Genomic DNA, 15,001 nt, shown 5'->3' with positions numbered 1-15,001 from the left:
ATTCAGAGGATATTTTTGAGAACAGGACTGGTGGTATGAGGACTAGGGGCCATCCATGGAAGCTGGACAAGAGTGTGGTTAGTAAGGGTGTTAGAGCTAGGTTTTTTACTTTTAGAGTGGTGAATGAGTGGAATAAGCTGCCAGAGTCTGTTGTGGGTGCTATGACAGTGAATGAGTTCAAGGCAAAGTATGATAGATACTGTGTGAATGTCGAATAGTTATGATGGACATGATGTTTAGGGTCTTCCTCAATGAGTGTAAGGACTCCTTGGTGTCACCTGTAATAATAATAATAATAATTACCTGAAGGGGTAGGGAGGGAAATTCAAATGGTGGATGAGTTTGGGAATTCGTATGATAGACTTTGTATTGACTAGTGTTGACCTTCTGCAATGAGTCTTGTGACTCACTCATGTGGATCAGGAAGATAATGATAGCTGTGTTAATATTATTAACAATAATATGACATTATGATGTATTGTATTTGTTATTTGAAAGAATCTTACTAGCTTTTTTCTTCTTTATTTTGGTACCAGTTATATCAAGCTGATATTTCTGCTAGTTCAACTTCTTTTCCATTGATGCTGTTAATCTTGAACTCTTCTAATGATAGTTTGGAGATTGTTCCTGTAGCTGACTTTTCTCTTTTCATCCTGGTTTCCCAATGAAGTTAGCAGGGGCCTTGTTTAACTGGACAGTGCCCAAGCAGCATGAAATTCCATAATGTTGTACCATAATTTTGTTTTAGTTTAAGTGAATAAGAATATAATTTCATCACCTAAATCCCATATTGCAAGCACTTGCTCATTCATTATTCAGGTGGATATTTATTAGTGGGGTGTACAGAAGGCAAGGAATGGACATTAGGTCAGAAGCTATTCCTTGAATGCTATGTAGAGGTCTCCTCCTAGTTATTTATCTTTGATCCTAAATTTACCCATTAATAAAACTATTTAATTCACAATGAGCTTTTTCCATCATGATCATTATTTATGATGAAAAATGTTCAATTTCATCATCAAGATTTAAGAGCCCATATCCATAGGTGAGATGTATTTCTGCATCTTGAAGTCTTAATTCTTGAACCATCTATATATTCTAAAGATAAAGATGCAAGTGAGTATGAAATATGTGATTCAAGGATGCTATTGAGATCCCTAGCTGAGCAAAACATCTTTTTACTGATGTTTCTGGAACTTCACTCTTATTTGTCAGGAAATAACAATGTATATTAAAATATTAATTATAATAACTTTAATTAATTCTTTCCTATATTTCAGCAACATTACATTGCCATCATCAGGGATCACAAACATAATGATATATACTTGCAGGTATTAACACTAGGCAAATGAGGCTGAAGAAAGGCAACCTGGAGTCCTAAATGATGCCCCTTAATGGGCTAGATTGGGTAATCTTGGCCAATGGGCTGAAGATCTGAGGATGAGTGCTTTCCAAATTTGAGGAAGTCATGTATCCAAATTTGTCGAGGTTTGGAAAGTTTCTTAAGACTGAGGCAGATTCCAGGAATAACTTCTCATATTTGTATTTGCTGTGGGTTAATAGAGTGGCCTTCTTCTAGTGTATCCTGTGGTGGGTGTCCAAAACATGGTTAGCAAGTCCTGAGTGGCTGTAATGGTGGAACCAGATGTAGTCCTTGTGTTCAGAAATTCTGATATTGGCTGTCCTGCCTGTTTGGCCATAGTAGGACAATTTGCAACTTCAAAGTACCTGGTTGATTTAGGGAATATGGCTGGTCTTTGATGGAGTGGATAAGGGATGCCAATTTTTTATATGGTCTGTAAGTGGTTATAAGGTTGTATTTTCTTAGGATTTTTGTTAATTTTGTGTATGTCTCTTGGATATATGGAATGGCAATAGATTTTGAGTAATCTCTGCTCTGAAGGCGAGAGGGAAGGAGGTTGCAGTTACATAGTTTTGATATTTTTTGGATTTTTCAGGGATTTTAGCCATTGGCTAAGAAAGTTTTGAGAGTATGGTCAAGTTCTGTAGTTAGGGCACTGCTATCAGAACTGATTAATTTTGCCTGGTTATATAGGATTTTTATAATCCCATATTCTGGGGTTGGAGAGGATGACTGCTAGTGAGTGTGTCTACAATATCTGTGGGTTTTCTGTAAATGGAGAATGCCAGAAATGCATCATGCTGGCATGCAATCAGCATGTACAGAAATGGGAGACTGTTGTTGTTTTCCTTTTCTAAGGTAAGTGTTGAGTATATCCAGGCCATGTGGCCAAATGGAGAACACATCATCTATGTAGTGTAGCTAGACAGTTTTATTATTATTATTATTATTATTATTAATCCCATACACAGAAGGTCAAGGGAGCTATAGTATAGGCACATTAGTGCTGAATATAGGGTACAGGTGAAGACTGAGATCGAAGTGTATTGATTTTTTTTTTTTTTTTGAAGGGTTGTAGTTGTTTGAGAATAATTCTTGAGAAAGACTGTTCTAGAGAAGAGATGGATTGGATAAAAGAGGATGTCAAGTTCAGTGTGTTTGCAGTTACACAGTAAAGGGGGTGGTGGACACTTGCATCTCTTGTATTAACAGGTACAATAAAGAGTGGAGGAATGATGGTTTCCATTTTACTGGAGCAGTGACCATGGAAGTATCTGTAGAATGGATTATTATTATTATGTGACACCTTCAGGGAGTCCAAAGACTCATCGAGAGAGTACACCTACTCTACACATCTCTGTCTCCACACACACTCAATCCGCCAACTACACCAATGCCATCTACCACCTGCCACCGTCACTAGTATTTCCACAGACAATCACAAACATCCATGCCCATGGTGAGATTCGAACCCACAGCCTTTGGCCAGAGAGCGGATATGCTAACCATTCAGCCAACCAGGCTGGCACAAATATTTGAATATTTAATTATTAGTTTACATGATGCCTCCAGGAAGTCCAAGGACTCATTGAGGAAGGGCGTCTACTCTACACCTCTGTCTCCACCAACGAACCGCAACCACCATCATCATCATCTACACCAACACCATCTACAGCCCACCACCACTAGTAATTTCACAGACAATCACAAACATCCATTCCCATGGTGGGATTCAAACCCGCAGCCTTTTGGCTGGAGAGCGGATATGCTAACTACTCAGCCAACCAGCTGGCAAAATGTTCCTCCAGTTGGTGACTAGACTCAAACTTATGTCTTTCTTCATGCGGGCAAGTGCCGTAGAGTGCAAACACCACTTTTACTGAGCTACTCAGGCTCCATCAGATACAATGCTGAAATACTGCACCTGTGAGATAGAGGATAAGTGAATCTGTGAGAGAGAGAGAGAGAGGGATCATCTGTGAGCCTAATTGCATGCCTCTGAATGAAATGACATCAAGGATTTTAAGGGAAGTTTTAGGTGCACCACCTCAAATATGTGAGCAGTATTCTAAACATGGATGGATTTATATAGTGAAGAGTTGGTTGGGTGTGAAATAGGCTCTTGAATGAAAGATAATGCCAGGTTTCTGAGATGAGGATGCTATTGATGTGATGTGTTTATGCTAGGAAAGACTGAAAGTAAATATTATTCCAAGAAAAGAGATCTGATCTTGTCTGGTGATTTGTATATTGGCAGGTGAGCTGGGATCTCTTTTTGCATGAGAAAAGGCAAGACTGTATTTTGGTTGCATTGAACATAACAAGGTTGTCCTCACCCCACTGGAGTAGAGTATGTAGATCAATGTTTAAGGCACTAGTCGTAGATGATCTTGTAGCCTGAGATGTCAAAGTACTGCATGGTTTGTCAAATGAGTAAGATGAGTGGAGAATACTATCATCTGCAAAGCTGTGGATGAGATTAGTGGTTATTGTGAGTAGGTCATTTATGTACAAGAGAAAGGGGTTTGGACAGAGCATTGAGACACTCCAGCATTGGTGGTGAAGCTCAAAGAGAGGGAGCCGTCTACCATGACTTGCAAAGAACGACCAGAGAGAAAGCTCTGTCTATAGATTACAGAGGGTGGCAGGGAGACCAAAGGATGTTAGTATGTTCAGTAGGCCTCAATGCCACACATGGTTGAAAGCTTTGGAAATCGCAAGGACAATAGCACCTTGACATTTCTCATACAAATATGAGAGGCTATTCCTCAAATCTGCCTCAACCCTGAGGAACTTTCCAAACCTCAGCAAATTTAGATGCATGAGACTGCCCCAAATTTGGAAAGCACTCAGATCTTCAGCCCAATAGTTAGACCACCAAATATAGCCCACTAGGGGTGACCATTTAGGACTCTAGGCCCAACTTTGGTTGCTTTTCATCAACTTTGTTTGCCCAGTGGTAGTGCCTGCTTGCATATCAATGTTTTTGTGATCTCTGATGATGACAATGTAACATTGCCAAATATAGGAAAGTATTAATGAAAGTTATTATGATTACTATTTTAGTATATGTTATTTCCTGAAAAATAATAGTTATGAGTAACCAATGTATAAGCCTGTCTACCAGAATTTCTGGAATTTCTCACACGCATTCACACTCTTGATGCTTTCCTTGTTCTAAACTGTTCAGGGTCCCCCCCGTACATATTCTACCACCAATTGATCTTGATTCCTGAAAGCAACAAAATGCCAATCTGTGTGAACAGTTGCTGTCCTTCAGTTACCATGTTGCCAATTCTCTCTGCATAGCAACAGTTGAAAATTTGCTTTTGGTATACATTATGATTGTGCCTATTGTAGTGTGTAGTATTTCATCCTCAAATTATTTGAGTTGATGTTTCTGCAGCATTCAGAAAAACTCAAAAAAATCACAAAAAAAGAAAAAAAAAAGTTATAGCTACTTTAAATGGGCAACAATGTTTGGAGCATTAAAACATAAAAAAAAAATCTCATTTTCCAATACTATTGGCCTATTAGCCAAGTGGATAGTATCTCCACTCTCAACCAAAAAGTTCTGGGATTGAATCCATCCCTAGATGTTTGTGAATGTCACAGATAATTTGCATCATCCAGTGAAAGATTGCCATTTTGCTTTTTGTATGCATGAAGTGACTTGAAAAAGGTCTATCTTCAATCTCTCAGATTATCACACCTGTACAGTGTAGTGATGAACTAAGGGTTATTTAACTCATTCACAGTACTAAATGTGCTATAGGTGTTTCTAAACTTTCATGTACAGAAGCAACAGAGAAAAACTTTTTTTTTGTCATGATAAATTGGAGCTACTTTCATCACTTACATGTTTGAAATAAAGAATATTTTACTTGTCTGGTGTTCACCATGTTAATTGTATTTAGTTTATTTTCTTAATTTTCTTGTAGGGCTACGATCGGTCTTTGTCATTTATTGTTACTCAGGATCCTCTTGAATGCACTTTTACAGAATTCTGGAGGATGCTGAAGGATCAAAATGTGGCTACCTTAGTTATGCTATCTGAACTGGGAGAAACGCAGGTAAAATATTGTTATAGAGATCCCATTTACTGTGTTGTATTAAAACTATAATTAAAACTGTAATTATTTTCTTAATTAGCAAGTAAGTAATCTGGGCACTTATCCAAAAACTGGAAAAAATGTTTAGAAACAATATTTTCTGAAATATAGAGGAGAAGGGAAGCTATCTATAATTTCCTAATGCTGAATTCGAAAGTCCTAGCAGAAACAGAAACCCTTAACCTATCTAAATCAAACTTCAGATATGTTAAATAAACAAATTAATACTTAACAAATGAAGTATTTGCATTGTATGAGGCATGTTTAATTCCTTTAAATATAACTATATCCTTGGCAGCCTTATCTGTAATAGAGGTAAAAAGGCTAGGCCTGGATATAGTTCCACTAAAAGGAATTACATAATGAAAAAAAAACAAAAAACATTTAATGTACAAAATTTAGGACACATGAAACAGCCCTATCTAGAATCACATTCATCATCTTCTAATCACTAGAAATCATTCAGAGTTTCACCTTTTTTTTTTTTATAGCACTCAAAAACAGGATTGAATATTTATTTGTCTACTACATAAAAATTTGTGTCATCAAACTTATTGACCCAAATTTTGCATGCCAATCCCTTTTGACTAGAGAAAAACTATAGACCATGTTTGGATGCTGAATGTTTAATCCCTGTAGTTTGCTTTACACTCCCAGTAAATAATAAAATCCATGAGTTATATGTCTCATTTTTTGATACTACTGAACTTAAGAAATCATTTATATGATTATATAATTCTGTACAGGAAAGGTATTTTCAGAAAAAAAAATTAGAAAGGAGATTTATTATTATTATCATTATCAAGGCCTCCATGGAGTCAACAGACTCATCATGGGAGGTCCTTCCTAAGAAACACAAAGTCTATCAAGAATCATCGAGGGGAGGTCCCCCCCCCCAAGAAACACAAAGTCTATCATACCACTCCTTAAACTCATTGATCATTCTCACTCTCATGACCATCAGGCAATGCATTCCAAGGTTCAACCACCCTCCATGAAAAGAAACCACTCCTCACCCTCTTGCTCATGGTTTCCTTTCGTAACTTCCAGGGATGGCCTCTTATCATCACTCCTTCCCGCTGTTCAACCAAGTGAAAGAACTCCCCAGTGCCAACCCTGTAACCACCTTTCAACAGTTTAAAAGTCTCAATCATATCATCTCTCCTTCTTCTATCCACCAAACTCTGCAGCCCACATTCCCTCAGCCGATCCTCATGACCAACATTGTACAGTCCTGAAACTATCTTTGTTATCTGCCTTTGTACCCTTTCCACAGTTAATTTATCTCCTTCAAATCCTGGTGAACAAATCTGAGAACAATAGTCTTAAGTGTGGTCTAATTAGAGTCTTATACAATGGAATGATAACCATTTTATCTCCGTAGGTCAGTGTTCTCATTATTGCAGCAATCCTCTGTGTTACCTTCACCACCTTTGCAATATGTCACCTAAATTTCAGGTTTCTATCAATCATCAACCCCAGGTCTCTTGTCTTCCCTACTTCCTTCAGTATAACTTCTCCCATAGAGTATGCAGCATCCCATCGATGTTTCCCAAACCTGAAGACTTTACATTTTGCTGCATTAAACCGATACCCCATTCATTTGCCTATCAATCTAGCTTATTCAAATCCTCTTGCAGGGCTCCCACATCTGCACTATTACTAATAATCCTTCCCAGCTTCACATTATCTGCAAACAACTGAATATCCCCTTGCAATCCACTGACAATGTCACTGATTGATATAAAGGTTAAACAATATAGGTCCCAGTATTGAGCCCTGTGGAACCCCCACTTGTAACCCTCTGCCTCCTTGAAACTGCCCCACCATACACAACTCTCTGATATCTATCGGACAGCCAATCCTGAATCCAGTTGGCCAATCTGACATCCAGACCCATGTGCTGCAACTTAAATATCAACTTATCATGTAGCACCCTGTCAAATGCCTTCGCTAAGTCTAAGAAAATGGCAGTATATGCCTTTCCCTCATCTAATGCTCTTGTAACTTCATTATAAAAGGCTAGCATATTGCTGAAACAAGAGCGTCCTTTCACAAATCCATGCTGACTCTCTCAGATAACATTACCCTCATCTGCCCAATGTTGTATACAGTCCCTCACTACTTACTCTAAGATCTTAACAACTACTGATGATACACAAACTGGCCTATAATTAGACACTTCCAGTCTGCTACCATCCTTATGCAATGGCACTATCTTACCTTCCTTCCATTCCATGGGCACCTTTCCTGCAGCCAGACTTTCATTGAAAAGCCAGGTCAAAGGCACTGTCAGTTCCCTAGCACATTCTCTCAAAACTCATGGTGAAATACCATCCAGTCCCACAGCTTTACTGACATCCAGAGTACTCAGTATTTGAAACACACTCTCTTCCTGTATCTCTAAACCTCAAACCTGCCCTATCCCTCTAGTATTAAAATATGGATGAAATACTCCAATAAAGTGTTCATTGAACAATTCCACTATGTCCTCTGCATCAGTCATTCTTCCCATTTTTATCCCACAATATCATTCTTCCACAGTCATTTCTCCTCCTGCTGGCCACATAGCTAAAAAATTCCCTTGGATTTTCTTTGGATCTTAGAGCCAATCTCCTCTCATATTTCAGTTTTGCCTTCCTTACCATACTAGTCATTCTCATTTTTAGAAGAACAGGTAAATAATCAATTAGAATCAAATGAAAGATGATAATGCATAATGAAAAATCATTTTCACAACAAATGGCATATGATGGTGTGAGATAGAGGTGAATAGAATCAAATACTTGGTGGGATGTTGTTATAGACCTGGTAATGTGGATGGTGGTGATAGTGAAATGTATAGTCAAATAAGCCAAGCAAATAAGAAAAGGGTGATCATTATGGGTGATTTTAATTATGGCAATATAGACTGGAATGAAGAGATAGCAACTGGAAGTAAAGAAAATGAGTTTCTTGAGTTTTTGAGGGATAACTACCTCAGACAGTATGTAACAGAGGGCACAAGAGGATTAAGGGTCTTGGATTTGGTCATCTCATCGGAGGATGTAATTATCAATGAGGTATCAAATCATCCACCAATTGGTGAAAGTGACCATGAGGTGATTACTTGGGTGGTTGCCAGCAGTGCAAGGACCCCTGTGAAAAAAGGGTATATGTGGAACTACAAGGGGGGTGATTATGAAGAGCTCAGGAGACAGCTTGCAGGTGTAGCATGGAATGAGGAGTTAGCTGGAAAAGAGATCAATGCAGCTTGGGGGATTTTCAAAAAATATTTAGTGGATGCAATGTCTAAATGTATACCACGGGTGAGAAGGTTAAATAAGTTAGGTGTGAGATGGATGAATAAAGAGATTAAGCATGCAATACAGAGAAAAAGGGCATTGTGGAGGCAGCATAAGAGAAGTGGAAGTAACCAATTTCATGAGTTCTACAAAGACCAGGCAAGGAGAGTGACTTGGTTGGTGAGAGTAGCTAAAGAGAGGTATGAACAGCAGTTAGCTAATGAAGCTAAAAAGAATCCTAGGGAGTTCTTTCGATATGTAGCCAGCAAAAGAAAGAATGATTATGGAAGGATGACATTGATTGGAGGAAATGGTATAAAGACAGCTGTTGCAGAATGTGTGGTGGAGATACTTAATGAGCAGTTCATAAAGATCTTTCAATCTTGTGAATGTGACTTCATGGAGAGATTAAGAGCAGTTGATGATTGGGAGGAGAGACTGACTGTAAGTGAGCAAGAGGTGTTTGGGGAGTTGAGTAAACTAGATGTAAATAAGGCTGTGGGACTTGATAATATATCACCGCGTATTCTGAAGGAATGTGCCAGAGAGTTGACACCTGCCTTGACATATTTTTTTAATACGAGTCTTGCACTTGGTCAAGTCCCTAAAGAGTGGAAGGAGGGCAAGATTGTGCCACTTCATAAAGGAGGTGATCGAACTCAAGCATCAAACTATAGGCCTATCTGTGTGTCGGGTGTTGTGGTTAAGTTGTTGGAGAAGCTTGTGAGAGCTAGAATCCAGAGTTGGGTTGACAACAATGGTATAATCTTTGATGGACAGCATGGATTTGCTAAAGGGAGGTCGTGTTTTAGTAATCTACTTACTTATTACAATAAAGTGACTGCTTCCTTGGACAGAGGAGAAGGATACACAGTAATATACTTGGATTTCGCAAAAGCTTTTGATAGAGTGCCTCATGATAAGTTGACAGTCAAACTAGAGCAGATGGGGTTGGATATTAGATTAGTGCATTGGATTGGAGACTGGCTATCTGATAGGTATCAACAAGTTGTGTATGGGGGTGCAATATCCAGGAAAAGGAAAGTCACTAGTGGAGTGCCTCAGGGATCTGTTTTAGGGCCATTACTATTTAACTTGTATATTAATGATATTGGCGAAGATTTGGATGGAGATATTCAGTTGTTTGCAGATGATGCAAAGTTGGGAAGAACCATAAAGAGTAGTGAAGATGTTGTGGCCTTGCAAGAAGACTTGAATAAATTGAGTGATTGGGCAAGCAAATGGGGGTGTGAGTTCAATGTTGCAAAATGTAAGGTTTTAAAGTTTGGAAGACAAAGATGGGATGCAGAATTTATGCTTGGTAAGAATATATTGTTGGAGGTAGAGGAGATGGGAGATCTGGGAGTGATGGTGGATAGGGATCTGGAATTTAGGGGTCACATCGCCAAAATTGTGAAGACAACACAAAGACTTCTGGGAATGATGAGGAGGACACTGACGTGTAGAAGTAGGGAGATTCTTGTTCCATTGTATAAGGCTTTGATTAGGCCACACATGGACTATTGTGCCCAGATTTGGTCACCTGGTTTTCAGAAGGATGAGGAGATGTTGGAAAGGGTCCAAAGGCGACTGACTAAGGTAGTTTCTGACCTCTGGAATGTCGAGTATGAGGAAAGATTGAAAAGATGTAATTTGCAGAGACTAGTGGAGAGAAGGAAGAGGGGAGATATGATAGAGACCTACAAGTTGGTAAGGGGTTGCTATAGGATCAATGGTGGAGAAGTTCTACAGCGAATAGTGGGAGATCAGGGGAGAACCAGAGGTCATCCCTGGAAACTGTATAAAGAGGGTGTGAGTAGGGGAGTGAGAGGCAGGTTTTTTTCGTGCAGAGTTGTGAATGATTGGAATGCCTTGCCTGAGAGTGTGGTGTCTGCAAGGAGTTTGAATGTGTTTAAGACCCGGTATGATGAGATATGTGTGAGATAAAAGGACCTCCTAGATGAGTCTTTGACTCCATGAGGTCTTGTTTAATAATAATAATAATAATAATAATAATAAAGATAATTGAGCTTTCTGTCATTAATATTATTTTTATTCATACCAACATGTCTACTTATTAGAGCTTCTGTCTTTCTAAAAGTAATACCAAGATAAATGAAAAGAATGAAAATAACTTATGCAAAATGATTTAAACAGAAAGTTTCAAAACTGCTGAATAACTGACTGAAAAAGATTTTTTCACATGTCATATAGAACATCAGTTCCTAGTTGTGCAGTTGAAAACTAGTTATTTGAAATAGAGGTCTAATATCAAGAACTTCAAAAAGAATAATTTGAAGAACTCTCTTCAAATCTTGCAGTCCAGCAATTTCACTCTATGTTGCTCCTATGGTCTTGCTACCTCTTTTTCTGCCTCACCTTTCTTTTCTGTTTCCTCATTTCTACTTCCTTTCAGTTCTTCCTTTCTTCATTTTGGCATTCTCACTATCTCAGTCTCCCAGATTTTGTTCTGTTTATGTTTCTTTCCTTTACACTAACTTTCATTCCTTCAGTCTGTTTTGCATTCACTGATAACTTGTAGACTAACAAAATTTTGCAGCATAACTCATAGTCTAAACAAAATTTTGAAGGCGGTGGAAGATGTAAGAGATCTGGGTGTGATGATGGACAGAAACTTAAAGTTTAGGGATCACATTTGTTAAAATTGTAAGGCCATCACAACTGAGAAGCAAAGAGGTCATTGTTCCCTTGTATAAGGCCTTGATCGGGTCACATATGGACTATTGTGTGCAGATTTAGTTTTCAGGTAAATATGAGGATAGACTGGGGAAATGCAACTTGCAAAGCCTTGTGAATAGATGGAGAGGGGATATAATTGAGACTTATAAGTTGGTGAGGGGTTGCTACAGATCCATGTGAAGGAGGTTTTTTATTCACAAATTGATGCTGTTATATATTTCTTTGTCAGTTGTTCCCAAGCAGCATTTATTTATTTTCCACTCAGCTTTTCATTTCATGCTATAGCTAAGCTGTCTCCAAGCTTCTCATAATCACCAGTCTTGTAATTCCACATAGATCCTTTACTCTTAGAAGTCTTCATATGGCTAACCACAATCCAGGTGATCACTTCATGGTCACTCTCAACAACTGGAGGGGAGTGCAAAACCCCACTCACAGTCACATCCTCTAATGAAATGATCAGATCTAAAACTCTCGAACCTCACATGCCTTCCTTGACATACTGCCTAAGAAGTTGTCTCTCAAACATGAGAAATTCATTTTCTTCATTCCCAAAGGTATCTCTTCATTGCAATATATACTGCCATAATTAAAATCACCGATAATAATCACCATTCCCTTGTTCACTAACACAAGTTGCTCATACATTTCTTCCTGTTAAACGGCATTTCATGTTGCACTGCTTCAAAACCATTTGTCACTATTTCCCTCTTTCATGTCTACATTTATGCAGACATAATTCCCCTGCTATCATCAACAGCACCCCCCCCCCACTTTCTATCCTCACAAAAAAAAAACACTGTACCTTCCATTTCTTTTCCCATCAGGATATCATCCAGATGGGAGAATATCATCAGGGGGCTCTCTCTCTTTCTCTCTCTTATCCAACATATCATCTCCCAGATATCAAAGCTATCCCAAGTCATGTTGAGATTAAGGGAAACATATCTGTAGATACTGTAGCTAGGTCAGCTTATTTCTCAAGCTTTCACCATCTACCTGGCCTCTACACTGATTACAGGCAAATCATAAGGCAGAAAAAGTTTATCCCAGTCCTTCGTAATTGCGGAATAATGACATGCATGTGTGTGAGAGAGTTCTGTGGTACTGTGCTAACCATTATTTGCATTTTAATTGACTCCCTTTCTTTTATCAATGAATGCAGTCACTGTTTTATTCATGTTCATAATCTAACTCAGGAAGATATTATCAGATTCATCAAGTGCACTTCCTGTTTATTTTTAAATTTTTTACAAACTTCTGTACACTCTTACATGCTCATTGCTCTACCTGTTTTGTGTTGTTCCTTTATTGTTTACTAATAATCATTACCTTGTGTATTACTGTGATCTGTATTGGCACAGTATATGACCTTAGTTGTCCTTGTGCTACTTAACCATACCAAACCAAATGGGAGAGATATATAGATGCCTCTTTTCATGATCATTTGTCACAGAAGTTGAGCATCATCAAAATGTTATGCATCATGCATGTCCCTTTGCTTCCATGCAAATAAAAAAAAAGAACTGTCTTTTATTAAAGCTACTTACAGCTGTAATGGTTATGACTTTAGTATCCACAAAAATCATGGACAAGTATAACTTTCTTTTCCCTTCCATGTGTTCAAAGGTTCGTCTGCAAAACTTACCAGAATTCTTCTATACCAAATAAACCTTCAAGTCTCTTTCCATCTGTTCATAAATTAACTTTGTTCTTGTGCTCCCCAAAGGATAAATTTTATCATCTTTCCTATGCAAGTATTTACAGAACAACTTGCTCGTGCAGTTTCTCACATTATGGTCAAACAGATCTGCAAGTACTTTAAAAGAGTACCTAGAATACATCATGGAAAATTATGGAGACAACTATCATGTTAGAGCAAAACTTTAGTTTAATATAAAATAAACACACTATGTTTCAACCTTCATATCAAGGTCATCATCTGGAGCATACACGTATATACACAGAGGAAACAAGCTGCACTACAATCTACATGGTTTGCTAAAGCACCTATCAGCTTGTAAACTATAATCCAACTAACAGAATAAAGAAAAAAAACTGAGAATTTACTTAATTCCACCACTTCTGGGCCATCAGACACTGTTAAAAAACTTTCTCCCAGAATATATGGTGTTCCTAAAGTACGCAAACAAAACATTCCACTTCGGCCAATAGTTGAAGGAATAGACAGCCCTAATTATCACCTAGCCAAGAAATTAGTGTCAACACTCAAGGAGTTGGCAGGTCATTCCCCCTCCTATATAAAGAACACACAACACTTTATAAACAAAATTAAAAACATAATACTCGGCAAAGATGATTTTATTAGTCAGTTTGGACGTTTCTGCCCTTTCACAAATGTCCCAATCAGTGACACAATTCTTCTCCTACAGAACAAATTTCAACCTGATATTATGGTCCTCTTTGTCCACATACTGCGTTCTGGTTACTTCATGTGGCAAAATAAATTTTACCTACAAAAATAAGGTATCCCTCCCCCCCCCCCCCCAATTGCTAACTTTTATATGGAAGCTTTTGAGCAAAGTGCTCTTGATTCCTTCACACTAAAACCTACAGTGTGGCTTAGACACATTGACGATGTTTTCATTATCTGGCCACACAGTCGACAAACATTAAACACTTTCCTTAGTCACCTGAACAAACAGCATGAACGCATACAATTTACTATCGAAATGGAAAATCAGAACTCGCTCCTGTTCCTGGATACATTGGTCACATGTCTTCCCTCAGGCAGTCTATCCTTCACGGTTTACCTCAAACTGACACATACTGGCCAATATATACATGCTAACTCATATCACCACCCATCGCAAAAATTTGGAGTCATTAACATCCTTAAAAACAGAGCTGTAACAATTTGCTCTAATCAGCAAGCTCTTAAACAAGAATTCAAGATTATTAGCAAGACATTTATAAATAATGGCTATAACAAAAATACTATTAATAAAGTTCTTCATAAAACTTCATCAAAAAAGAATATAGATTATAGTAAAACCATAGCCATCATATACATTAAAGGGTTATTGGAAAAAATCAATAGAATCCTACACCATTATAATCTCAATGCCACTTTTAAACCACCTATAAAATTGAAAAACATATTCAACTCCTCTAAGGATCCTCTCCTCCCATTGGCACATCCTGGAGTTCATTGCATCTACTGCACCTGTAACTTACCTTATATTGGTGAAACTGAATGTACAATCCCTATATGTAAAAAAAAAAAAAAAAAAAAAACACAAGAGACGCATTAATTATAACAATTTTGGTGAAGCAGGCCTCTGAGATCACGCTCTCAATGCCCTACACCAAATTGATTGGAAAAGTACCTGTTCTTTACATCATACAAACACTTGGTATGAAAGAAAATTTAAAGATGCCTGTGAAATTCTGATTAACCACCCTAATATCAACAATAATGGTGGCATAAAAATTCCATAAATTTGGATGGCACATATTCAGCTTACTTAGTATCTAGCATACTCTGGGACTTTAAGCAATTTTCAGCTTTTATTGGA

At 37.9% G+C, this 15,001-nt stretch overlaps 1 protein-coding gene across 1 annotated transcript in view; it reads left to right on the top strand.

Moving 5' to 3' along the window:
• Window positions 1-15,001, top strand: part of LOC150108538 (tyrosine-protein phosphatase 69D-like) — a 655,365-nt gene that overhangs the window by 610,827 nt on the left and 29,537 nt on the right. Inside the window, exon 24 of the mRNA XM_090390483.1 lies at window positions 5,308-5,439. Within this exon, the coding sequence (XP_090246609.1) occupies window positions 5,308-5,439 (132 nt within the window). The remainder of the gene's footprint in view (window positions 1-5,307; window positions 5,440-15,001) is intronic.

Source organism: Typopeltis vanoorti, chromosome 3 (genome assembly GCF_054136105.1).
Source record: "Typopeltis vanoorti isolate ZY-2024b chromosome 3, IOZ_Tvanoo_1.0, whole genome shotgun sequence".
NCBI lineage: Eukaryota > Metazoa > Arthropoda > Arachnida > Uropygi > Thelyphonidae > Typopeltis > Typopeltis vanoorti.
This window is presented reverse-complemented; position numbering and strand designations above follow the sequence as displayed.